At 42.0% G+C, this 25310-nt stretch overlaps 1 protein-coding gene across 1 annotated transcript in view; it reads left to right on the top strand.

The window, feature by feature from the left end:
• Nucleotides 1-25310, top strand: part of LOC306875218 (dedicator of cytokinesis protein 3-like) — a gene marked incomplete at its 3' end in the record, with an annotated part of 249864 nt that overhangs the window by 32554 nt on the left and 192000 nt on the right. The window contains exon 2 of the mRNA XM_079425684.1: nucleotides 16693-16776. Coding sequence (XP_079281810.1) covers nucleotides 16693-16776 — 84 coding nt within the window. The remainder of the gene's footprint in view (nucleotides 1-16692; nucleotides 16777-25310) is intronic.

Here is a 25310-nt window from a genome sequence, read left to right as displayed (position 1 = left end):
GGAGGGGAGGTCTGAGAGGTACCTCTTCTGGTTAGGGATGGATTTGAAAACAGCTCCAAATGAGGAACGCTGGCTTTTGTTTGCAGCAGAATGGATTAAGTCTGCATTCGTCTGGCATTGTGTGTTATTCTGCCTGACGGTGCTCTGGTGGGGAACTACTCTTCTGTTTTTGTGAACTTGATGAACTATATTGGCTGCTTTATAAAAAAGAATAATACATTTAAACTAGTGTTTCAAAGTTTTGGGTCAGTAACATTTTAATGTTTTTGAAAGATGCCTATTATGCTCACCAAGGCTGCATTTATTTGTTAGAAATACAGTAAAAACAGTCATATTGTGAAATATTATTACAATTTAAAATAACTATTTTCTATGCTAATATGTTTTAAATTGTAGTTTATTCCTGTGATGTAAAGCAGTGTCACATGATTCTTCAGAAATCATTCTAATATGCTGATGTGCTTCTCAAAAAAAAAGAAAAGATTATTGTAACAGCTGTGTTGCTTCATATTTTTGTGGAAACCATGATATGTTTTTGCAGAATTATTTGTTAAATAGAAAGTTCAAAAGAGCAGCATTTATTTGAAATCTTTTGTAACATTATAAACGTCTTTACTGTCACGTTTGACCAACTTAATGCATAATTGCTGAATAAAAATACTAATTGCCTTGAATTTAATGCAACAGCTTATGAAAGAATGTTTTAAAAAACTATTTACAGAGAAATTCCTTCTGTTCTATGTTTGCTAGAAATGTGCACAATTGAACATGTTGATGTAAGCTTAATTATTTGTATTTTCAGGCATAATTAGCTAAGTCTAATTTGTTAGCAGTGTTAATTTCTAGCTGTTTGTAAACTGTAGCTTCTAAAACTACAAACTAGTCATAAAATAAGCTTATTTTAAAGTTAAATGCAGTTGTTAAAAAAAGAACAGTTTTACGTACAATTAACAAAGACATTTCTTCTGTTCAGTGTTAGCTTGAAGATCTAAGAAATATGCACATTTAGATGTAAATCAGCTTAATTATTTGTATATTTTCAAGTCTAGCTAAGACTGGCTAGCTAGCAGTGTTAGCTTTTAGCTTCTTAGAAACTGTAGCTTCTAAACTTACATTCTACTCACAACTACCAGTACTTTACTTTCAATACAATTTACCCTAGTAAAAAAGGAGCTAACTCTCCCTAGCGCATCTCTTGAGGCCAGAAGAGTAAGGTTTTACCTGCAGTTACCTCATTCCAGCTGGCCTCTGTTACAATTACATGACAGAGAGTTGTAGCTCTGCTTTGTATTCACAGACAGTATTTTAGAGTAGCAGTCAATAGCTATTGTTAGCACACAAAAGTACAATGAGAGGTAGCTTTTAAATGGTATCTGTGGAGAACTGATGTCAGTAACTGAGATCGCACATCTAATTAATGTGTTCATTGTGTAGCAGATGGTATTGTATCTGAAGTCTCGTTGTTTTCAGAGCAGGATTAGTAAAAATCCCTGACACTCCATGTGACACTTGCCGTATAAACTGGGACACCAGGAAAAACTGTAAACAAAAGTGTGTCTGGAAGTGCAAAGATTTGTGGCATCCATCTGTCTGTGTTCATCATTCAATATGTTTGGCTGTTTCGTGGGAGGCCCAAGTTTCTTTTACACACTTCATATCACGCTGATCCTTTAACCCGGCTTTCATAAAAATTAAATGTTTCTCATACATTGTTTATCCACTTAATCTGATGTCTAGTATGTGACTGTACAACAACTTGATCTGAAGTATAGTATGCGACTGTACAACGACTTAATTTGAAGTGTATTATGTGACTGTACAATGACTTAATATGAGGTATAGTATGCGACTACGACTTAATCTGAGGTCTAGTATGCGACTACAACGACTTAATTTGAAGTCTAGTGTGTGACTGTGCAACGATTTAATCTGAGCTCTAGTTTGTGACTGTACAACAATTTAATCTGATCTCTAGCATGTGACTATGCAATGAATCTGAGCTCTAGCATGTGACTGTACAACAACTTAATCTGATGTCTAGTATGCAACTGCACAACAGGTTATTCTGAGGTCTAGTATGCGACTGTACAACAATTTATTCTGAGGTCTAGTATGCGATTACTTGACCCATACTCAGAATTCGTGCTCTGCATTTAACCCATCCAACGTGCACACACACAGCAGTGAACACACACACCGTGAACACACACCCGGAGCAGTGGGCAGCCAATTTATGCTGCGGCGCCCGGGGAGCAGTTGGGGGTTCGGTGCCTTGCTCAAGGGCACCTCAGTCGTGGTATTGAGGGTGGAGAGAGCGCTGGACATTCACTCCCCCCACCTACAATTCCTGCCGGCCGGGGACTCGAACCCGCAACCTTTGGATTACAAGTCCGACTCTCTAACCATTAGGCCACGACTTCCCATTAGGCCACGTAACCATTAGGCCACGTTAAATAATTATGATGCTGTTAAGACTGGTTACTAGAATATTCTAGGAGTTGCTAAGCAGTTGCTACAGTGTTCTGAGTGGTTTTTGCTCTGTGAGATTGCTAGACAGTTGCTAGGGTGTTTAGAGTGGATTCTTGAAAGTTTGGGGGTGTTTCCAGGGTGTTCTGGAAGGGCTTCTGTAGGGTTTTTAATCAGTTGTTAAGTTATGAGTGGTTTCAATAATTTTTCTGTGCCGTTGCTAGATGGTTACTAGAGTGTTCAGTGGGGTTTCTAAAGAATTGGCTGGTCTGGGGGTTGCTAAGAAGTTGCTTGAGACTTTTGACTGTTTATTAATGTGAGGTTGCTAATAGGGTTGCTAAACAATTGCTGGGCAGTTATGACTGGTTACTAGAGTGTTCTAGGGGTTGCTAAGCAGTTGTGTGGGAGTTCTGGATAGTTGTTTGTGGGTAGCTAACTAAAGCCTAAGGTAGAGCTGCTCAGTTAATCAAAATCCAATTGAAATCGCAATTAAATCGTTTGGTTTAGTGTGATTATGAAATCGCAAAAGCTGTTATGTCCAGCTTTTCAGTGAAGTTCGGCTTTGTAATCAGTAGTAAATGTTTAAGTAGTGAATTATTGAGCCAACATGAGACGCTTTATGAACCTCTTGTTTGAAAGTAAGTAAATTTTATTTATATAGCACATTTAAACATAGCAAAGCTATCCAAAGTGCTTAACAATGTAACAAGACAACCAACAAAACATCAATAAAATTGAAATTAAAATGCTAAGGAAAAATATATGTTTTCAATCTTGATTTAAAACTGGTAATGGAAGGTGCAAGGCAGCATTCTAGAGGCAACTGGTTCCATAGACGAGGGGCATTGACTGAAAAGGCTCTGTCACCCTTGGTTTTCAAACGGGAGCGAGGGACAGATAAAAGAGCCCTGTCAGTGGATCTTAAATGTCTGGTAGTTGACAAAGGGATAAGAAGAACTTTAAGATAAGACGGAGCTTGATTGTTAAGAGCTTTGAAGACAAACAGCAGAATCTTAAACTGAACTCTAAAATGGACAGGAAGCCAGTGTAGTGAAGCTAAAATTGGAGTGACGTGGTCATATTTCTTTGCCCCAGTCAGCAGCCTTGCAGCTGCATTTTGTGCCAACTGGAGGCGTGAAAGCGATGACTGAGGAAGACCTGAGTACAGAGAATTACAGTAATCTAGGTGTGAGGTAATAAAAGCATGAATAACCTTCTCCAAATCTTGAAAAGACAAAAATTATTTAAGTTTGGAAATGACCCGCAATTGATAAAAACGTCTCAGGTTACGTATGTAACCATGGTTCCCTGAAGGGAACGAGACGCTGCGTCGAAACGCATATGGGAACGCCTTCAGCGTGACCAGGCTCTGAATATGATGTGTAATCAGTCAAACAAGGGTGAGGCGTCACGGGCGGGGTGACGTCACGACCAGGAAGCATATAAGCACGTGCGGCGGAGCCGGCTTCAGCTTCAAGTCATGAAGCAAGCGCTGGCAGGGATGCCGGAAGTGTGGCAACGCGACGCAGCGTCTCGTTCCCTTCAGGGAACCATGGTTACATACGTAACCTGAGACGTTCCCTTCCAGGAACTTCGAGCTGCGTCGAAACGCATATGGGAACGAGATACCAACGCCGCCAGACTGACAAGTCCCTGCCTGGTGTCAGGACGAAAGTACAGAGGAGCCGGGAGTGGCTCGGATGTCGAGGTCATAGAACCTAACGAAAGTCAGGGGCGTGGACCACCCAGCTGCGTTGCAGATGTCCTGCATGGAACACCTGCCCAGAAGGCCTTGGAGGCCGCCACACCTCGGGTTGAGTGCGCTCTGACTCCCACCGGCGGGGGGAGCTCAGAGGCCTCGTATGCCAAAGCCATGGCACCCACAATCCACCTACTAAGAGGAGGGCTTCGTAGCAGGAAGACCCCTCTTAGGCAGACCATAGCACACGGGCAGCTGGTCCGACTTTCTCCACAGGGAGGACCTGTGGATGTATGCGTCTAGTGCTCGCACTGGACACATACGGTTGTGCTTCTCCTGGTCTGGCTCCCCGAAGGGAGGAGGACAGAAGGCCTGCAGTACGACCGGCTGTGGAACGACCGATGGGACCTTCGGAACATACCCCACGCGGGGGTAGAGGAATACTTTCGCCGAACCGGGCGCAAAGTGAATAGAGGCCGTAGTCAGGGCCTGAAGGTCACTCACCCTCCTCAGAGAGGTGATAGCCAATAAGAAAATGGTCTTGATAGTGAGGAGTCTCTCAGTTATCTCCTGAATGGGCTCGAAAGGTGCATTGCACAGAGCCTCCAGAACCACAGCCAGATCCCACGTAGGGACGAGATCGTACCGGAGGCCTCAGCCTCAGCGCACCGCGGAGGAAACGTGTAACCAGGGGGTGTCTACCCACTGACTGGCCACCGGTAAGGGCGTGGTATGACGAAATAGCTGCCACGTAGACCTTAACAGTGTAATGGGTTACCCCTGCGGAGAAACGGGCCTGCATGAACTCCAGTACTGCACCAACGGGGCAGTTGACTGGGTCGAGCTGGCGGTCCCCGCACCAAGAAGTGAAGAGCCTCCACTTCAAGGCGTACAGTTTCCTCGTAGAGGGAGCTCTGGATTGGAGGATGGTCTCGACAACCTCGGTTGACAGACCGGAAGCTATGAGCTGTGCCCCCTCAGGGGTCACACCAACAGCTTCCATCACTCCGGGCGAGGGTGCACCTCTGTGCCCCCGGCCTGTGAGAGGAGGTCCCTCCTGACGGGCACTTCCCACGGAGTGCTGTCGAGGAGAGATATCAGGTCCGAGAACCATACTCGGCCCGGCCAGAACGGTGCTACTAACAGTAGACTGACCTCGTCCCGGCGCACTCTCGCCAGAACTCCAGGGAGCAGAGCGATCGGGGGGAAGGCGTACAGACGGAGCCTCGGCCACGTCTGTACCATAGCGTCCAATCCCGGAGGAGCTGGAGGAACCAGAGGGGACATTGCGCTGACTCTCGAGTGGCGAAGAGGTCCACCTGTGCCTGGCCAAAACCTTCCACATCTGCTTCACTCCTCAGGGTGAAGCATCCATACCCCGGGCCTCGGCCCCTGTCTCGACAGGACGCCTGCTCCCACATAAAGATGCCCAGGAATGTGCACAGCTCTCAGTGATAGGAGCTTGCCCTGGGACCACACAAGGATCTGGTGTGCCAGCTTATACAAGGGGCGCGACCGCAGACCTCCTTGGTGGTTGCTGTAAGAGACCACTGCCGTGCTGTCGGTGCGCACCAGCACGTGGTGATCTCTTAGGTCTGGGAGGAAGTGCTTGAGCGCACGGAATACAGCTAGGATCTCTAGCTGGTTGATATGCCACGTCAGGTGGTGACCACTCCACAGACCGCGGGCAGGGTGGCCACTCATGACCGCACCCCAACCGGTGAGGGAAGCGTCCGTCGGAAGGGCCCCGGGACAAGAACCAAGGATTCCTCCACATGTCTAAGGCACGGACAGCGGCGTGACACTTTGACAGCGCGGAGCGAGTCTCCCCTCAGGGAGACCCCCTTGGTCTTGGGCAACCACTGTAAGAGCCTCATGTACAGCAGGCCAGAAGGAATCACGCTGGACGCAGCTGCCATGAGCCCAAGCAGTCTCTGAAACTGCTTGACAGTGAATGGCTGGCCTTCTCACACTCTCTCGACTGCCGTGAGGATCGACTCGATCCGAGCAGGGGTCAAACGAGCCTGCATCGTGGTCGAATCCCACACTACACCTGGATAAGTGGTTCTCTGAGCTGGAGAAAGCACACTTTCCTTGGCGTTTAGTCTTAACCCCCCAAATCTTTCATGTGGGCGAGAACGACACCTCGATGCCGAATCGCCACCCGCTCTAAATGAGCGAGGATCGACCAATCGTCGATATAATTGAGTATGCGGATGCCCTGCAGTCGCAACGGGACCAGTGCCGCATCCACACACTTGGTGAAAGTGCGGGGTGAGAGTGCTAGGCCGAGGGGAAGAACCCGATACTGATACGCTTTGCCCCCGAAAGCGAACCTCAGGAACTCCCTGTGAGAGGGAAGGATGGGTACATGGGAATAGACATCTTTGAGGTCTGTCGTGACAAATCAGTCCTCGGACCTGATTTGAGACACGATCTGCCTGACAGTGAGCATCTTGAACTTCAGCTTTCTGGCTGAGCGGTTCAGAAGACTCAAATCCAGTATGGGCCTCAGCCCCCCATCCTTCTTTGGAACAATGAAGTACAGGCTGTAGCAGCTGGCGTGGACTTCGTGAGGAGGAACCAACTCGACGGCTTCCTTCCTCAGCAAAGTATCGACTTCCTGTTCCAAGACCAGAGCCTGCTCGGGGCGGACCGTAGTCACACAGACCCCTTTGAACAGCGGAGGTGGCCCATCGAACTGGATGGAATAGCCAGCCTCTACCGTCCGCAGGACCCAAAGAGACACATTTGGCAGTCGCTGCCAGGCTGCCAAACGATCTACTAAGGGAATCAGTCTCTCGAGACTGACCTCTGGTGTTAGAGAAGCGGCCAGACCGCTGCCTCGCTGTGGCGCACCGGCAGGAGACACGCAATCTGGCGGCTGAGGCGAGTTTCTCGGCTCCGCGCTGCCGGGCGGACAAACCTGAGAAATATACTCGCTGGGACCGGCTGTGCCCTGGAACAGCGGCAGGGTCAGCAGACAAGTCCCTGGAGGGCACCGAGGGGAGACGGTCACCGTGTGCCGCGGTGTAAGCCGCTCCACCTCAGTAGGGGTCGTCCTCCGTAGTCCTGGGGCTCACCCGTCAGGACCTCTGAACGAACCAGACCCTGCAAGGCAGCACCCAAAGAGACACATTCGGCAGCTCGCTGCCCAATGATCTTCTAAGGGAATCAGTCTCTCGAGACTGACCTCTGGGTTCAGAGAAGCGGCCAGACCGCTGTCTCGATGCGGCGCACCGGAATGAGACGCGTAATCTGGCGGCTGAGGCGAGTTTCTCGGCTCCGCGCTGCCGGGCGGACAAACTTGAGAAATATACTCGCTGGGACCGGCTGTGCCCTGGAACAGCGGCAGGGTCAGCAGACAAGTCCCTGGAGGGCACCGAGGTGAAGTGGTCACCGAGTGCCGCGGTGCAAGCCACTCCACCCCAGTAGGGGTCGCCCTCCGCGGTCCTGGGGCTCGCCCGTCAGGACCTTTTGCGCGAGGAGCTGGTATGCGGAGGAGGCTGCGCCCGCCCAGCAGCCACCTGAGTTTAGAGAGCTCGCATACCCTCTGCCCACCAAAGATGTTGTAAGCAGAGCAGGAGCCTTCAAAGGCGATGCCGTAGAGGGAGACAGATAGCTCGCAAGAGTCTGTTCAACCCGCGGCATCGCCGCATACCCGCGCTCATTCAGTTCCCACGGGAACGAATGGCCGGGACGAAAAGATTTCACCCGCGATCTCGACACCTCGGTGAGGAGATCGGGGAAAACGGAAGGCTCCTGTGTAGAAGTAGCTCTCTGGGGCAAGAGAGGCGGCGAAACCTCGTCAACGCTCGTCACATCAACCTCCTCGGAGGACGCAGCGTCAAGCCCTCGTCTCGGGGGAAGAGACCGCTTCCGAACCGAGAGACGGGGCGCCAGATCAGGCACGGGAGGAGATAGGGACATGCCCGTCTGACTCTCGCCAGCCAGATCAGCCTTTTTCTCTTTTTTTTTTCTCTCTGCAAGCCCCGCGAGCGCAGCCGCCGCTCTGCCTTTTTTTCTCTCTGATTTAAAGGCAGAAGCGGGACCGGCTTTATTCATTTTATGCTTGTGCAAACAATGCAGCTTACAAAGCTCATAGTTATATCATATTAGGGTGACAGAGGCGGCGAAACCTCGTGAACGCTCGTCACATCAACCTCCTCAGAGGAAGAGAGACGAAGCATTGAGCCCTCGTCTCGGGGGAAGAGACAGCTTCCACACCGAGAGACGGGGCGCCAGATCTGGCGGATACGGGAGGAGATAAGGACATGCCCGTCTGACACTCGCCAGCCAGATCAGCCTGCGAGCCCCACGAGTGCAGCCACCGCTCTGCCTTGGCAGCAGCGGGACCGCCACCGCGTGGGGAGCTCGCGAAGGCTCCCTTCTCGAAGAGAGCCCTCCGGGTGCGGAGACCGATTTTGCGTGCTCCGCACCCAGGCAGACCACGCAAAAATCGTGTGTGTCCTCGCTCGTGATATAGCGAGGGCAAGGATGCACACACGACTCAAAACGTGGTCTGAAAGATTCACCCCTGAGCTTGCCCTTGGCTTTGGCATGATACTGAATGCTTTCCACTTAAAACTAGGACAAACAACAGTAAATAAGACTGACACACACAGAGCGCTTCGCTGAATGACAAAAAGCTGAAGCCGGCTCCGCCGCACGTGCTTATATGCTTCCTGGTCGTGACGTCACCCCGCCCGTGACGCCTCGCCCTTGTTTGACTGATTACACATCATATTCAGAGCCTGGTCACGCTGAAGGCGTTCCCATATGCATTTCGACGCAGCTCGAAGTTCCTGGAAGGGAACTGTTCCTAACGACCGAAAGACAACATTTAATAAGCTGTTTCACTCCAAACTCACTTCATTGAGTTGGGTGTTTGAAATAAAATCCTTCTCTGAGAAGATGTAGCATCTTACACAGAATAAGGCACTCAACATATTATTTCATCACTGCTTGCTTAGAGTACTATGAAGGCTATGTCGATTAGCATTGCATTATAAGTATACTTTATTATAAAGAAAATACAGGAGAAGGCTTGAGGAACTCAGATAAACCAAACATATATTTTCATAGTCGTGTGTTAAGTCACATTGAATCAGTGTTTGTTTTGTTTGTGTTTATGCCATGCCAGCTTCTGTGGCTATTTTCATGCGTTGAATGAAGTTTTTTCCGCTATACCGGTATAGGGATTTCCTGGAATGACGTGCATTACCTTTCTTCTATGGTGCATATTTGGATTTCAGTGCGAGAGTGCCCTCTGGCTCACTAATGGAGCAGTATTTACTACTAATCACAGAACCGTGCTTCACTGACAAGCTGCACATAAAAAAAAAATCGCAGCCTTTGCTGAATCATGACTCCAGTTGAATTTCGATTAATCGTGCAGCCCTAGCCTAAGGCTCCATAATATTGTTGCGCTTAGATATGACTTGACTTCCTCAATTAGGAAGTCAACTGTAGCTAATTTTTTGGCCATTTTTTGTCTACCAGGTGAAAACCTTAGTTTGACTGTCTAATACTTGCACTTAATTCATCACACATTACAGGACGAGTTAGTTCTTTAAGTTTGATACTTTAGTCAAGGGTTTGTTGTTGGCAAGCACCTCTCTAATTGTGTTTTGTATTGGTAGTATTTTATTACCAGATGGTAGCATTTATTACAAATATTTCAGAATCAGAAGCTGTTAAATGGTAACTTAGACACTTAATGCAATCCCATTTGGCACACGTTTCTGCCCACTGATACAAACCAGCCACATCCTCAGCTGTCACACGGACAACACCTGAACTGGTCACTGAACAGCATATGAAATCAAAGTCTAATTTACATACATCCTCAACACCTCAGAAGCTGTGATGGATGCAGGCAAATGGCCCATTTAGTTCATTTAGTGTGGCTGCAGGCAGTGTGCCCAGACTGAGAATGAGTCCAAAGTTATTAGGTAAAATACATTTCAAATGAGGGCACAGCTAACACAACGTGCAACCGCTTTCTGTCTTATCAATTCGCTTTATTGTCGTCCCGAGGCTATCATAAGAATATCTTGCCAAAGTTTGCGTCAGACTCTGAAAGTACAGTATTTCTCTCAGGGGAATCCAATGCACGATGCTGACCTTTGATGCTTTGGATGGGGAAAGATTTTTTTGGGTGTTTAGACTGCCATGAGAGTGAGTAAATAGTGGTACAGCCATCCTTTTGGGTGCTATTCCTTAAAAGCGAAATTAGTGTGGAAAGATGTGATTCTCTTCATAAATTAACCAACTTCTATTTTGTTAAAGGGATAGCTGAATTACTCATCCAAAATAATTCACTTTTTCCAAACCTATATGAGTTTTTTTTTTCTCCTGTTGAACACAAAAGAAGATATTTTGAAGAATGTTGGTAACCAAACAGTTACTGGTAGCCATTGACTTACATAGAATGAAAAATAAATGCTATGGAAGTCAATGGAGACTGGAAACTATTTGATTACCTACATTCTTCAAAATATCTAGAAACATTAAACTATGTTGTACCAGAATTACCATCTTTACAAGATGAGATCTTCAGACTCGAAACATATTTGTTTCTATGGCAACTTTCATATTCTAAAAGAGTATGTGGTTTCATTATATAAATTCACCTTTGTATTTTTTAAATATATTGAATAGCAAAATGCACTTAGTAACACTCATGTAATTAATAGATTTTTGCTGAAATGTAGGTAAAAGGCAGATTTTTGATAGTTTTTAAAATCATTATAATATAAACATTAAATGGAAAGGGCTTTATTTAAATATACTTACACTGGACCATACAGTTATTCAGTTATTTTATTTTTTATTTGCATTTGTTGTAATTTAATTTTATTGTTATTTCTTTGATTGTTATTACAAAAAGAAACGTATTTATTTATTGCAATTGCAAAATAACCTTTTTTATTATTATTTAAAAGACGAAGGTCGTATAAAAAACAGTATAGCATACTACTACTAGCATAGTATGTTTGAACTTCTTTGAAGCATACCACATAATATTTTAAACAGTATAGACAATTTCCAGTAGTTGAAAGCATGCAGTAAACAGTGTGTTAATGTTCTAAATTAATAAACCCTGAATGCTTAGTATATGCTACTGTACACTGCATACTACACTTTAAAAACAGCAAATTAAATAAATGATGCAACAAAAAATGTTTAAACAACAGTATGCTACTACATAGCTTTGTGCTCTGTTGAATATTGCATGTTAGAGAGATATAGTATATACAGATTGCTTTTTGTTTTGTTTTCTGTTGTCCTCATTTGTAAGTTGCTTTGGATAAAAGTGTCTAGTAAATGACTAAACGTAAATAGTGTATGCATAGAGAAAATTTGCATACTATGAACATTTTTCATAATATGCTCTGCAGAAATAGTAAGGCTACTGAGGCAGTATGTTATTCTGAACAGTCTCTGTGAGGTTTAGGGGGAGAGATGTTCTCTTATTAAGCAGGCTGCCATCTAGTGTTTAATAGATTGAGTGCAGTTTTAATGAGAGACAGCAAAATGTCTCTGTAAATCAAATATAGAGAACGTAGGTTGTTTCACTGCGCCTGAAATATCCTTCAGTAAAACAGAGCAAGAAAAAAACTGCTGCCCTTCCATAAACCCAGATTTATTAGCATTTTCTTCTTGTTTGTTTAGCAGATTATTGAGACACGCATAAAACCTGCCGACATGGTCCCATTTGACTTGCTGTTTGTTTATTTGGCATGACAGGACAAAATTACGGGCTCCAGCGGCCGCCATCCATTTAATGAGAGTATTTTTATATAGATGCCACATGCAAATGTCTTAATTTAGCCTATAGCATTAGCGTAAGACATGCAGATTGAAAGTTGATTTGTTACTAGGCAAATACCAAGTGTATAATGACTTCTAATTGTCTTCTGTCATGTTTACAGACATGTAGTCAGCGGACACTCTTGGGTTGGTTTACTGACCTGCTTTCTCTGCTATAAGGGTTAACATGACCTCAGCTAGCATGTCTGTCATAACATCCCTGTGAATCGCGCTAATCACACACACACACACGCGTCTCAAAGGGTAAAACTATTTGCTACAGAGCCATGCGACTCATTTTGCTAGCAGGCACCTCAACAAATACTAATTTGACAAGTTATTTGCCTTAATTAAAATGTAATTTGCTTTTAGGATGTGCCATATTTGTCTCTTTTCTCTTGTGTTATCAAAATATTTCTATTTAATTATTTTTATGAATATTTCTGCTTAAGTTTTGGTATAAAACAATTGAAATCCAACTGTTAAAGTATTTCTGTCATGTTGCAAGTTAACATTGGCTAGCCTAGAGCTGTGTACGTCATGTGAGGATGGTTTATCTACAAAAAAATAAATAACGTCCTAAAATAGGCATTACAACATGGTTATATCTGTTGTGCAGCAAGTTTGCATTGATTAGCCTATTTATTCATTGTATCACATAAGTCTTATATGCTAAATACATAGTTTTATTATAGTAACCATGGTTTATTATAGTAAAAATGGAGTTACCTGCTTTTTAATAACCACAGTTTTACTACAAATACCATGGTCAAACCATGGTTAATATAGGAAAACCATGGTTAATTTGGGTTAACTACAATAACAATAAAGTTTTTTTCTTGGTTTTATTTGTAGTTAAACCATGGATAATTTCCGTACAATGTTGTAATGCCTTTTTTCAGATGTTGAGGGTTAATTTTTTATTGTGTCTCAAGTTAGCATTGACTAGCCTAGCAGCTGTGAACATCACACAAAGATGGTTTACATACTCAACAATAATGCCTATTTTAAGATGTTAAGTGTTTATATTTGTTGTGTAGCAAGTTAGCTTGTGTTAGGCTAGTAGCTAATATGTCACAATAAGGATGGTTTTAAACTAAACAACAATGCTGTAGTGTCTGTTTTTGGATGTTAAGTGTTTATTTTTGTTGTGTTTGTTGTAAGTTAGCATTGGTTAGCCTAGCCGTTGTGTACATCACATAACATTACTTTGTATACTAAATGACATTGGTCTGTTTTTGGATGTTAAGTATTTATTTTTATTATAGTAAAAGTATAGTAACCATGTTTTTTTTTTTTTGGTGTATTGATTACCATTTGTATAACCACAGTTTTACTACAAATACTATGGTTAAACTATGCTTAATGTAGCAAAACCATGGTTAATTTGTGGGTTTTTTGGTTTAATTATAAGGGAATCGTATCTGCTCATAGCCATGCAAGTATTTACCACTGTATATTCAGTGTGTGTGTGTGTGTGTTTGGGCAGTTTGTACAAGTTTTCACTATTTGTAAGGTGTTTCTCAGGTGTTTGTAGACAACTATGATGTGTTCTGCATGATTTGCTTTTTTACAGACATCTTGGTGACCGAACAGCATTTTTAATTTGTTTTACAGCATTAGGGCATTACAATGCCATTTCTGGTGCCATTAATATCAAGACACATATTGTTTATATCGTTCTGTCTTTTAGTGGGATTAACTCATGAAAAGCTCTTTTAATAGCTATTGAAGTATTCACTAAATGCAGACCTCTGGCGGCAGTCACATGTTTTTGTGGAAACTGCAGAGGGAGCCTTCTAACAAGCATTAAATATTAAACCGTGATCTTTGAAAATAAATAACAAACGGTACAATGTCATCAGAAATGGGTAAACGAACATGACAAATTCTGAAAGACGCTCTTTCCCTGTTTGTTGACTGTTTTTTTTTTTTTAGTCACTCTGAGACCATAAAACGTCATTTTACTTATAAAAGCAGTTATACCCATTGAAATGAATGCATGATCTCCTTCAAACAGTGTAAGAACAATAATTCAACTCCTCAGGCAATGAATAAGGATTATGGTATACAAATAAATGTATGCAACATGCAATATCACATTTGTCATCTAAACCATTGTCTATTCCTTGCTTGAATTGTTTCCCGGAGTGGCGATGTATTCGGTTCCATGGTAACACTGTGAACAGTTTGTTTCTTGACGAGATGTTGGAAAGAGCAGACGTGGATATCAATTTGTGATTGTGAGAGGCCCCATCAGACGTCTGTGTACAACAGGAAAACAAGCCAGACAGGATCACGTTGCACAAATACAGATGGATTCAGAAAAAATACTGTGCTTTGTTCCCAGCATTTCAGCTGGTCTGCCTGTCTGGCCATTATAATCCCATCTTTATATAATGAAATGGCTAACGGAAGGCTTATTTCCCAGTTTAGGGGACTGAATAAACTGCATTTATATGTGGACTAAGGAGTGGGTTTATTTTAAGAATGTGCTTTCTACAAAAATATATCTTCAGAGACATCTCTATTTACACACATGCTCAATTTTTGGCTCTTAAAGTGAATATTAATAGCCCTTGGCTAGTTCTGTAATGTGATGTGTTTCTTGAGTGAAATTGAGAAACGAATGACTAGACTTCATTTGATCCATCTGGAATGGATTGGATGGTGAAAATTGGGAGATACACACCAGAATGGAGTTAGAACCAGAAAAGCTAGTTGGTTTTTGGATAATAGTCAGCATGGCCTAAGTGATGTTATCAGAAAAGGAAAGTCGTTTTAGAGTAAGAGCAAATTGTTGCATTTTCATAACGGATTATAATATACATAAATATTTCAAAATAAGACTAGCAATGTGTTTTAAGAAAGAAATTCTCAATGTCATGTTGAGTGTAAAAGTATTTTTCCCACGTGGTCCCCATGTCGCAATGGTTACGGAAAAATATCTGCTCTTGGAAAGCCGGAATCAGCAAGGCTCTTAGGCTCTTGAACTTTTGATTCGATAATTCCCTGGGATGCTCTGTCCAGGTTACCATGGCAATTCAGAATATCTCTGCTTTTAAAACCGCACATGTCCGTTTTTGCTATTCTGGAATGCATTCACTGAAAATAAATCCTATTATTTCCACTGTGCTGCTCAACCCATCTGCACTGTAGAGGCACCATGGTACCATATACTGTGCTACTGAATCATTATTAGATATAACCTAAAATAAATAAATTAAAAAAGTATAAATTATATTATCAGCATAATAATTTGAGTGAAATTTCAATTAAAACTTTTAAAATGTCTGTATTTTGTTTATTAAAACCTTACAGTTGTGGCTGATACTAAGTTATCACATTGTTTCTGGAGTAATAACTAGTATAGTAACAGCAGTATAGTATAGTATTAATCACTATAGTAACTATATTTTGGTAGAAATCAATGTGGCCCAAAAAAAACAAGCAAAAAACACATTTCGTTCTACTGAACCAAGCGGCAAAAGCATGGACTACAGATGACCTGAATATGATAGTAGCTTTGTCTTTATCTTTGGCTTATCTCTGAAACAGCGCAAATTCCAGTATCCAGTGAATCTATAGGCCTAACTGAACTAAACCTCACGGTCTGAAAAATAAATGTAGGGAGACCAGTTATTCACCTCTATTCTGTTGAATTTAGGGACGTGTTTTAATTGTGTAATGTTCCTCAATGGTATATTATTATTGTACTTGCTTTGTATTATATAAATGTAATATATTGCTTAATATGTAAGGTCAACTTGTAAGTAGACCATTTGTAGACGGATTTCCTTAAAACTAAATTTGAATATTGTGTCTCTGAGATGTATGGTAACCCATTTCCACCACAGAATAAAAAATCAAAAAGGTAACTGCGACTTTTTGTTTCACAATTCTGACTTTTTTTCTTGCAATTGTGAGTTTATATCTCGCAATTCTGACTTAATAACACGCAATTGCAAGTCAGAATTGCAAGAAAATTGTGTTTTTTTTTCCACTCAGAATTGGACTATAATTTGCAAGTGCAAGTTTATATCGCACAATTCTGAGAAAATAAGTCAGAATTGCAAAACAAAAATTATGGGATATAAACTCAAAATTGCAATATACAAATTTGCAAATGTGAGAAAAAGGTCCGAATCGTGAGTTTATAATTCAACTTTGTTTCTCGCAATTGCAAGTTTATATCACAATTGTGAGAGAAAAGTCAGAATTGCAAGAAAAAAGTCAGAATTGTGCATTTATATCTCACAATTTTAACTTTATTTCTTGCAATATCGCATTTATGGCCCATGATTCTGACTTTATAACTCAAAATTGCAAGTGTATATCTCGCATTTCTGAATTGCAAGATGTTAAATCACAATTGCAAGAAAAAAGTCAGAATTCTGAGGTAAAAAGTCGCAGTTACCTTTTTAATTTTTTATTCAGTGGTGGAAACAGGCTTCCATGGTGGCACTATAAACATATTGCTCTGTTTTTTTGAGCAGTATGACCAGCCTGACTCAACCAGTAGCATGATTTGGGGGCGGGGCTTTCTGACCAGTGGCAGACAGGGGGAGTGTTTGTTAATTCTGTTTAGGAGGGTAGTTGTGAAGAAATTACTTTGCCTTTAACATCAATTGTTTTGTGGTTTTATTTACAATGAATTGTCTCTGAACATTTTCAATAAGCATCTAACTCGTTTTTCTCTTCTCTTTTCTCAGTGGTCTGTAGTTTCCGCGGATCAGTGTCGCACGGTCTGACTCTAGAGCTTGGAGAAACGGTTCAAATCCTGGAGAAGTGTGAAGGTAAGTCATTCTCCAGAAGTACCATAAAACTTTTAAGCTGATGTTTTTCGTAGCATACTTTTTTAAACAGGCATTGATGGAAAATCTTGTAAATACTACAAAAGCCACTTTTTTATAATATAATATTTTTCTCCAGTTTATTGGAAATGTAAGTTACTGATAACTTAAAACCACTTTTTGGTCCCAAACTATCTTGTCCTACAGAGGCACAGCTCAATTTATGTAAAAAAAAAATCAACCCTGCTACCATTTATTCTTTTCCAAGTTATTTTTTTAAAGTATAATTTTCATTTTTATTTATTTTTTTTCCAAAAAGACTTAATTTGCTAAAAATTCTAAAAAAAACAAACAATTGAGTCAAGGTCGAACCATTAAATATATTGCCATGTCGACAAAAATAATAAAATGCACAAATACTTCATTTGACCTCCTGTGGTGGATAGAAAACATTTTTCGAAGGTTGACCATTACAATAAAATGTCAAGCCTTTTTTTGTAACCTCTTCATGGAAAGTGCCAAGAGATATATCAACATTTGCCACCCACTCTTAGTTCAGTACGTCTTGTATATTATAAGACAAATTCTCCTGTCTCTGCATTTTTTGCTCAGTTTGTAACTTGTGCTGCCGGCAGTCTTTAGGAACCAGAATAATTTTGAATACTTAAATGTAACCAAGAGACTTTCAACACAGATTTTCAGGGCGCCTCTAGGGTCATCATGTAACTGTATTTCAGCCTACAGAGCAGTAATGCATGTTTGATTAGCATATATTCATAATCAGGCAGACTTTAAGAGAACTAAAGCTTCTTAGTGAGAGGTTTTATAAGTTTGGTTTTATTTCATGACTTTTTGCACAACAGCGCTATTAGCTAGCTTTAGCTTATGGTTACCTCAGTTCTGCAGATGCAGTTGATGGGATTGTTGTGTGCCCATTTCAGGACAAAGGCTTGATTCATGGGCGTATCATCGATTGCTTTGATGAAAGCTGTACATCGGCACCCTGGCCTGAATGTGCAGATAACGGGACTGATCATGTGATATTAGCTGTGGCACATCGGTCCTCCGGTATTGATCGAGAGTTCATTCACTTTTTTCATGAGTAATCTTCCTTTATCAGGAATATTGTGAGAAGAAGTAGATGAAGCAAGATCTTCTAGACGTTGATGGTTCCCCCTAGGCTTCAAACATTTTGCAAGTCACCTTTTGTATGATTAATTTCTTCTCGAATCAGTTTACTTTGAGACTAGCTTTATCTCCCAGTGGAAATGTTATTGCTTAGGGGTTGCTTTTTTAATAGCTCAAGAGAGTTTTCTCAGTAAAGTTCTCAGCAATGAGGCATAAAATAGAAACAAAGGGAACAATTTTTGACATACTTAAATAGAATAGAGCTATAAATTGAATGTGGACCATTCAGATCATTTGGTCTTGAAAAAAATGTATGAGAAACTTACTGAAATCTGATCTTTTGTTTGACTTCTATTTGACAACTTTGGTTTCTTGGCAGATCTAAGTCAGTCTGAGACAGTTTTGAGATCTCTAGTTGACAAACAGTGGATTGAACATCACTAAATCTAGAAAAAAAAAAGATATTATGTAATACTTTCAGGAAAATTCCTAAAAAAAAACCTTTGTGGAGAAAATTTCTGATATTGATTTCTCTCTTTATGTGCATTATTGAAAAAAAGTTGTTTATTACAAACTTGTGTCAACATGGTAATACAATTTGAATTTAAATGTAATTCAGAAATGCAATGAACACAAATTCGCTTCCAGGTAACAGAGTTTTCATAGATTGTCGTTGCAGCCCCTTCTGGGCCCTGAAAGAAAAGTGGCTCAATTTCAGAGTGTCGCAGTTTAAAGGTCAGTAATAAAAAATGCTCGTTCCCAAGAGCTGTCAATGGTCATCGCTACAGCCTGATATTCAGAGCCCGCAGGCAGAGTGAGAGATGTATGCCGCATTGTACCTCAGCCAGTGAAATACAGCCTTTTAAAGGAGGAAGAAATATGTTTCAGTTGGGCAAAAGTGGTAAAACATTAAACCCTGCCATTCAACCTCAGGTGTTTGACTGGTAGAGTGAATTTAAGTAGTCTTGGGTGCAATTTTTTTTGCTTATTGTAAAGTCAGTTCCTGACTTTTTTTGGGAGTGCAGTTACAGATAGAGGGTGCTTTTAGTTACAGATTTTGGTGCTTCATAATACAATTCACAGTCTACTTTCATTTTGCAGTAACAGCAACTTGGACATTCTTCAAAATTTCTCCTTTCATGTTCAAAGAAAACAAGAAATGCTTATGGATAGATTGTGTATTGAGCAGAGGATTAGCTTGCAGGTCACCTGGTGAGGTGAGAGTTTTGGCTTTGGCCTCAAGGGCTGGAATAATCAGTGCTCTGATTCACAGGGTTAGCAATTTGCTGTACGTATTGATTGTTTTGCTGCAGTGCCATGCTTTTGAGGTAATGGATGCCTGGAAAATTTAAGCTTTTCAAAGCGCCGGGTTCTGGAGTGTCGCGGTGGCCTGCAGTGGCCAGTGGTCTGATTGAAACTCTCTGTTTTGAGAATTTAAGATTTTGCAGTGTCATCCACTGGGAACTTGAGGGAGAAGTGTATGTCTGAAGACTTGACAGGATATTTGACTGTTTATGCTCTTTGGGAGTTTCCTTTTAACTGCAAACAGTCCCCAGTCCAACACAGAAATTTGAAAAGACTTGAAAAGAGCTAGAATGGAATATAACAAGTAGGGTAGGATAGATAGATAGATAGATAGATAGATAGATAGATAGATAGATAGATAGATAGATAGATAGATAGATAGATAGATAGATAGATAGATAGATAGATAGATAGATTTACAGACAGACAGACACAGTAGTTAGTGAGTATGTAGCCAGACTGGTAGACAGACATGTAGATAATAGGCAGACAGACAGCAGTTGTTTAGTGTTAATCCCACAAGGGTTTGGCACTCTAAAGAGCAAAACCTCTTGAGATAGACATGTCACCACCATAGCTGTGAGCACGAACAATCTGACAGCTGAACAAGTCCCTGCAGTCTACACCTGTTGAGAGGCACAGACAGAGATGACACATTTCATCAGGTGTTTGTTTGTTGGCAGCTGTGTGTTGATGCTGAGTTTCCTCATGTCCACATGGAAGCCTCACGCCAGCAAACATGAGCCGTCTGCTAATCTATCACAGCTAATGCCTACAGTCAGCCTCTAGCACAAACACTGTTTGTGTACATCACTGACAACTTTTTGTGGTTATTTTGGTATGGATTCTTCTCTAAAGGACACCTCAACATCTTGTTTTCTAGCTACTGTGCATCAGCTTGTAGCAAGCTAATGGCAAAATCATTTCCACATTGCTAATATGCTAAACAAGTATTGACACTCCTGTGGAACAAGTGCCAATTTGTGTTACACAACCTGAGACAAGACCCTTCGTCCAAATGTTGTTCATTAGCTAATAGCATGGTTCGTTGTGGTGCTAAATGGAAAGTGATAATGTAAACGGCTTACGTTGACTGATGCGGCCCATTCATTACTTGCATAAACCAAATAGCTAATTACAAAGTGCACCTCCTCCATTTTCAAGATGCATCTGGGGAGAATACTAACAAAGATAGACTGCCATGATTAATGCGGCAGAGTCTGGGTTGCATTCGAGACAGATGGCCACAGGTGTGAGCGACGTTAGCAGCCAAGCTTATTAATATTTTCCACGGTTGTCACAGCAGATTGTTTACAAATGGCTACATAAATGATTGAATCACACAGTAACAATTTCACTTCCCGTTTTCCACAGATTCTCTACCGAATCCAAATGTCCCACCATTACATAGTTAGTCAGGCTTGAGAAAGACTGCAAATTAAATTGTGGAATATTGAAGAGTGTTTTTACATCTCTGATATAGTATGCTAATATTGCTAAGTGGCTAGTAAAATGAGTAATGAGTAGTATAGACAGAGCAACGTGGTAATATCCCACAATGTACCTTAGCAATGACTTAGAAACACCCTGGCATCCATCCTGAACACCCTAGTACCCTGCAAACAAGCCTGTGGTGGGCCTTTACAGGCCAACTTAGGGCTAGCCCTAAGTTCCGGCTTTGCTACTGTTCGGACACTCTTGCTTTGCTCTGCGCTTTGCTCCCTATTTTTGCACTTTTCTCAGATCTCTCTAAGATTTTAACTACAGCAGATCAGCACAGTGCTCAGACAACACATTTTTTGGGGAAAATTAAGATTCTTTCCCAGCAGTTTACATTCCAGAGACGGAAAAACACAGCTGTCTACATCCAAACAGATGAGAGAAAATGCCTCCCGTGGAATCTACTTGCTGCAGAAACTGTCACAGACTTCTACAAAGGATTGTGGTTCTTGAAACAAAGTTACTTGCTGGACTTCCAAATCAGGTGGAACACACAGCAGATGGTCATCACGGACCCCCTCAGCATACAGCCGGTGAGTCCTGTGAATCTAGTGAATCTCAACAGTTTATACATGTAGAGGAAAAAGCCAAAATAGATCGACAGACAAATCGATGGCACAAACAGGGAGCGAGACCCAAAGGCAATCGAGACATCAGATTATCACGAGTATCTCGTATTGCTGCCGTAGCATCCTCTACCCCAGATACGGCTATGACAAGACTTGTAAACACTGGTATCCTACCACCCCCAATACATCTTGAGAACAGATTTGAAGCATTAATGAATGTGGGTGAGGAATCCGCAAATGTGCCTAAACACGGATCGAATCAGCCAACAGCTAACATCGCTACTAACAGGCGCTCAAGGTCGAGCAGACAGCGGCTTTCAGCTCAGAGCGCAGCCGAGCCCAGGACTCTGATAGTGGGTGACGCTATTATCAGAAACATCAGTTGCAGGACTACAACTACATGCTGTTTTCCTCAAGCAACCATCTCTGATGTGAACAAAGAACTTCGGAACATTCTGATGAAGCACAAGACTGCAAATCGAGTCATCATCCATGTGGGGAAGATTGATATTCGGAAGGAGCAGTCAGAACTCCTTAAGAAGGATTTCAGTGAACTCTTTGAAACTCTTCAAAGTCTTGAAGTCCAGTCGTTCATCAGTGGACCACTCCCAGCAAGGGGAACTAACATGTTTTCACGGTTGCTTGGGCTAAATACATGGCTACAAAGAACCTGCAGTATAAAAGGAGTCAACTTCATCGACAACTTCAATCTTTTCTGGGGCCACAGACAACTGTTTAAACTGGATGGCCTCCACCTAAACAGACTCGGTGCAAGAGTGCTAAAAGACAATATCTATTTCTCCCTCCGTCATCCTTCAGCGGTATGTGCCAATCTACTCGGCCTGAATGGCACACACACACCTGGACAGAATATGAGTGACCACAGGACTTCATGTCAGCTTTTGAGTCAACATGTGGTTGACAAATCCCACAAGGACACTGATAACACCATTCAGCCACAACAAGCACTGGTCATGGACATCCCAGCTGAGCCTTGCCCACAGAGGTCATCACATGCAAACTGTGACGTATTACAACAGCTCCAAGACTCAGCACCCAAGGACGACTTTCTGGAAAACAGCCAGGGAAGCCAGAACGACATCTCACAGTCACCGGAAACACCAGAGCCAGAGCCCTGCTCACCAGACACACGTTCCCTCTCTCCAGCATCCCCACTTCTAAGCTTCTCACAGAAAATGGAGGAACTGGTGTATGCTGGGACCAAACTCTCCCACTCTTTTGCTGCAAGCCCCCAGATATCAACTAAAAAACGGCGGGCCCCACAACCACCAAAAACTGCAGGCCCAGCTCACCCTCCTCCTCCTGCGAGAGCTCTCCGGCCGCTGCCACAACGCCAGGGCCCAAACTCCTCTCCATCTGGTGTAGGTGAACCAAAAACAACTGATAACAGCTCTCAGTGATATGTGTCGGGTCCCCGCTATATTAGCCACAACATTCACAAATGTTTACAGAAAAAGCGGGAACCCAGCATGCCTATTTCTGTTTTATCACGTGATAGAAAGTCTAAGGCCTCCTCAAGCCGTACGGCTGACCCATCTAACCTGCGGCCTATAATGCATCAATCCAAGACTGCTGTAGAGACAAAATGTAATTCCATCAAGTTAGCATTTTTAAATATTCGCTCACTTAAAAATAAATAATTTCTGATCAACGAATTGATAACCACAAACAACCTGGATTTTATGTTTCTAAATGAAACATGGTTAGAAGACAGCTGCAGTGCAACAGTCCTTAATGAAACAGCCCCTCCTAACTTTAATTTTATAAGTGGGGTGGTGATGGCGCAGTGGATAAGACACATGCCTTTGGTGTGAGAGACCCGGGTTCGAATCCACTGTGAGACACCAATGTGTCCCTGAGCAAGACACTTAACCCCCTAGTTGCTCCAGAGGCGTGCGACCTCTGACATATATAGCAATTGTAAGTCGCTTTGGATAAAAGCGTCAGCTAAATGAATAAATGTAAATGTAAGTGTCTGCAGGACTGTTAGGAGAGGTGGAGGTGTAGCTGCTCTGTTTAAAGATGTTTATCAGTGCAAGCAAATGTCATTTGGTCAGTATTTGTCTTTTGAACACCTAGGTATTGTGCTGAAAGGTGCTCCACGCTCCCTGTTTATCATTATTTACAGGCCTCCAAAATATTCTCCAGCCTTTGTTGATGAGTTCACTGAACTGTTATCAATGATTTCCTTAGAGTTTGACTGTTTTGCTATTGCAGGGGATTTTAATATTCACATAGATAATGCAGAAATCAAAACTACAAAAGAAATTATAACTATTTTAAACACTTTTGACCTGAGTCAGCATGTGCACGGACCCACACACAATCGTGGACACACTCTAGATTTACTCATCAGTAGAGGTCTAAACATTTCATCCATTGTTATTAAGGATGTAGCACTATCTGATCACTTCTGTATTTTCTTTGATATATTGATCTCAGTCACCACTGAATCTATATCTGTCTCTATCAGTAAGAGATGCATTAACGAGAACACAAGTGCGCTATTTATGAAGGCAATGTCATTAACACCAAGCATTTCTACAGACCCTGTTGATCTTCTCCTGGAGTCATTTAACTCAAAAATTAAGAATGTTATTGATGATATTGCCCCGATAAAGGTCAGCAAGAAGACGGCAGTTCAAAAATCAACAGCAGTTCAGAGCATGAAAAGACAATGCAGAAAAGCTGAGCGGATGTGGCGGAAGACGAAACTCGAAATTCACTATAGCATCTATAAAGACAGCCTTCATGCTTTCAATGTGGAACTAGCCACAGCTAGACAGACTTTCTTTTCTAACCTTATAAACAGTAACTTAAACAACACTCGCACTCTTTTTGCGACTGTTGAGAGACTGACAAACCCCCCAAGTCAGATTCCCAGTGAAATGCTCTCCGACAGCAAATGCAATGAGCTTGCTTCCTTCTTTTCTGAGAAGATCAATAATATCAGAAAGGAGATTGGCACATCCTCAAGTTATGCAGAGGTCACACAGATTCGACCGCAATTTCAAAAAGAAGTGACTATGTGTGTTTTTAAAAAAAATTGATAACAAAACTTTGGAAGAAATAGTACAGCACCTTAAATCTTCAACCTGCTATCTTGACACACTTCCCACATCCTTTTTCAAAAATGTGCTTAACTGTTTAGAAGCTGATCTCTTAGAAGTGGTGAACGCCTCACTTCTTTCTGGGACTTTTCCAAACTCCCTCAAAACTGCAGTTGTTAAGCCCTTTCTGAAAAAGCGCAATCTTGATAACACCATGTTGAGCAACTATAGACCCATATCAAATCTTCCTTTCATAGGTAAGATTATTGAAAAGGTAGTTTTTAATCAGCTGAACAATTACTTAAAGTCAAATGGATATCTGGACAATTTTCAATCTGGTTTCCGAGCACATCACAGCACAGAGACAGCACTCATTAAGATAATAAATGATATTCGCCTCAATTCTGATTCTGGCAAAATATCAGTGCTGGTACTACTAGATCTTAGTGCTGCGTTTGACACTGTCGATCATATCATACTCTTAGAGAGACTGGAAAACTGGGTTGGGCTTTCTGGGATGGCACTCAAATGGTTCAGATCATACTTAGAAGGGAGAGGTTATTATGTGAGTATAGGAGAGCATAAGTCTAAGTGGACGGCCATGACATGTGGAGTCCCACAAGGCTCAATTCTTGCACCGCTCTTGTTTAGCCTGTATATGCTCCCACTAAGTCAGATAATGATGAAGAACCAAATTGCCTATCACAGCTATGCTGATGATACCCAGATTTACCTAGCCTTATCTCCAAATGACTACAGCCCCATTGACACCCTCTGCCAATCCATTGATGAAATTAACAGTTGGATGTGCCAGAACTTTCTTCAGTTAAACAAGGAGAAAACTGAAGTCATTGCATTTGGAAACAAAGATGAAGTTCTCAAGGTGAATGCATACCTTGACTCTAGGGGTCAAACAACTAAAAATCAAGTCAGAAATCTTGGGGTGATTCTGGAGACAGACCTT

The sequence above is a fragment of the Barbus barbus genome, assembly GCF_936440315.1.
Source record: "Barbus barbus genome assembly, chromosome: 9".
Lineage (NCBI taxonomy): Eukaryota > Metazoa > Chordata > Actinopteri > Cypriniformes > Cyprinidae > Barbus > Barbus barbus.
This window is presented reverse-complemented; position numbering and strand designations above follow the sequence as displayed.